General features: G+C 49.9%; 1 protein-coding gene across 6 annotated transcripts in view; it reads left to right on the forward strand.

Moving 5' to 3' along the window:
- Positions 1–2,500, forward strand: part of caskb (calcium/calmodulin-dependent serine protein kinase b) — a 71,195-nt gene that overhangs the window by 49,513 nt on the left and 19,182 nt on the right. For 4 of the 6 annotated variants that reach the window (XM_056460716.1, XM_056460717.1, XM_056460719.1 and 1 more), the window contains exons 11-12: positions 1,335–1,352; positions 1,618–1,739. In XM_056460716.1, the coding sequence (XP_056316691.1) occupies positions 1,335–1,352; positions 1,618–1,739 (140 nt within the window). The remainder of the gene's footprint in view (positions 1–1,334; positions 1,353–1,617; positions 1,740–2,500) is intronic. The other 2 variants (XM_056460718.1, XM_056460721.1) reach the window with 1 other exon arrangement.

A 2,500-nucleotide genomic window follows, 5' to 3' on the forward strand; every position in this document is an offset into this window, starting at 1 on the left:
AGACACACACACACACACACACACACACACACACACACACATTTATCAGTGTGAAGAGTGTGTTTGGCTGATTGTGGATGTTTCCTGAGACTGCATGAGAGTGAAACAGCAGTGATCATCTGCAGCCCGTCTGACTCCTCTGTCACTCCTCATCCAGTGCTGTCCTCAGTGGTGATCTACAGGTGAGGAGTGTGTGAGCTGTGTTTGAGCAGGCGGATCAATAGTCTGATCTGATACACATGAGGAGAGCGTGACCCGTGCCCTCCTCATCTCTTCACCAGTCTCGGTGTATATGGATCAGGGTCAGCGCTGAGACGTCTGGCAGGAGACCGTAATCATGAGCACATCTCTCCTGTCCTGCGTGCACTTCACTGACCCCTACAGAGGGCACTTCAGCACTCCTGTCATGCACTACTCTGAATAGCTCAGCTCCATCTGATCATCTGACTGAGCAGCGGCCAATCAGATCACTCCGCTGGTCAGATCAGCTTCCTCATCAGGCGGATGAGCTCTCTCTGCAGCGCTCCTGAACTGAGGGCTGTGTGTATGTGTGAGTGTGTGTGTGTGTGTGTGTGTGTGTGTGTGTGTGTGTGTGTTTTACCTCTGAGCTCAACACTTCACACATGAACAAACTCCTGAAGCTCCTGTTTCTGTGTTGTGCTGTTGTTTTAGTCTGTTGTGTTCATCCTCGACTCCTGCCTAACCGTGCTCATCACGCTGCTCAGTGTGTGTTTGTGTGTGTGTGTGTGTGTGTGTGTGTCGTGCTGTTAATAATGTGGGTCTGCAGGCGTCTGCAGGACAGGAAGTCTCTGAGCGGCGATTGGGAAACTGCAGCGCTTCTCTGTCTCAAAATTCAACTCTCACTTCCTGTCAGTGTGTGTGTGTGTGTGTGTGTTGTTATTCGCTTTCTACACCTCTGACACAGCAGCGGTCGGAAACCCACTGATCAGCACACACACACACACACACACACACAGTCTACATGCTGACACACTGACATCACTGAGTGTTTTCTGGCACACTGAGAGTGAGCGACACCACCTGAACACAGATCTGCTGACATTTCCATAAGCAGCTGCATTTACACACACACACACACACACACACACACACACGACCTGATTAAAGGGTCAGTTCACGCAAAACCTGCTCAAATCTGCTCTAATGTTCAGCTGCAGAGAAACGGCCTCCTGCTTCTGAAAGCGGTGTGTGTGTGTGTGTGTGTGTGTGTGTGTGTGTGTGTGTGTGTGTGTGTGTGTGTGTGTGTGTGTGTGTGTGTTCAGTAATCTGACTGTGCTCTGCTGTTGTTGTTTCTGACGCTGCCTGTACTGTAGGACTGCTCGCTGCAGAAAGTAGGTATCCCAGCATCCTCCTGTGCGCTCCTGCATGCTCCTGTGCTCATTCCCTCCTCATACACACTCTGACCATCACACACACACACACACACACACACCATTCCTCCCGTTCCCCTACTCACATCAGTGTGTGTGTGTGTGTGTGAGCTCCATCTGATGATCATGATGTTCTCCTCCATCAGCATGTGTTGAGTTTCCAGTGCTGAGGAGCTTCACTTCATTTCTGACGTGTGTGTGTGTGTGTGTGTGTGTGTGTGTGTAGGGGCTGTGTCTCAGGTTCTGGACAGTCTGGAGGAGATTCACGCTCTGACTGACTGCAGTGAGAAAGATCTGGACTTCCTGCACAGCGTCTTCCAGGACCAACATCTGCACACACTGCTGGACGTGAGTCGACACACACACACACACACACACACACACACACTGACACCGTGCTGGATCTCCAGCGTGCGGTGGTGAGGGATAAACAGTGATATATCAGAGCTGCTCATGTGGTTTAATTAGAGATGCTGATAGTAACGGATTAACCGGTAACTGAACGTGTGTGTGTGTGTGTGTGTGTGTGTGTGTGTGTGTGTGTGTGTGTGTGTGTGTGTGTGTGTAACTGATTGATCAGTTAAGCGATTGGAAACATTATTGATATATGTGTAAAGTTTGGCTGTATAGGGGGCTGATCACAGCGAACGCTCTTGTGTTGGGGGCATGTGTTGAATGGTTTACTAACGGCCGCGTGTGTGTTACGCACTGTGCCGTTGCGTGCTGTGTGTGCTCGAGCAGAAAAAGTGTGTTACATCAGTCACGTCTTTTCAGTCTTCAGTCTGATGAAAGCAGAGCGGGGTTGTGTTGAGCTGACAGCAGAGTGTGTGTTGTCAGGATGACTACAGTGAGCATTAATGATGGAGGAGAGACTGGCGGTCGCTGTATATCATCACAGATCTGGAATATCACAATATTATTCAATATTACAGTTATAACATGGACAGCAGCACGACTCGCGCACAATACAGCTCAGCTGATTCAGGTGTGTATAGTGACATACATAAGAGCACCGCACTTCTTCTGTTCCTGTCCACATGAAGGCAGAGCGGTGCGCCTCGTGTTTCTGGAACAGATAGGCCTGCTCTGAGTGATCGGCCCCTGAATGT

This window comes from Danio aesculapii, chromosome 6 (assembly GCF_903798145.1).
Source record: "Danio aesculapii chromosome 6, fDanAes4.1, whole genome shotgun sequence".
Lineage (NCBI taxonomy): Eukaryota > Metazoa > Chordata > Actinopteri > Cypriniformes > Danionidae > Danio > Danio aesculapii.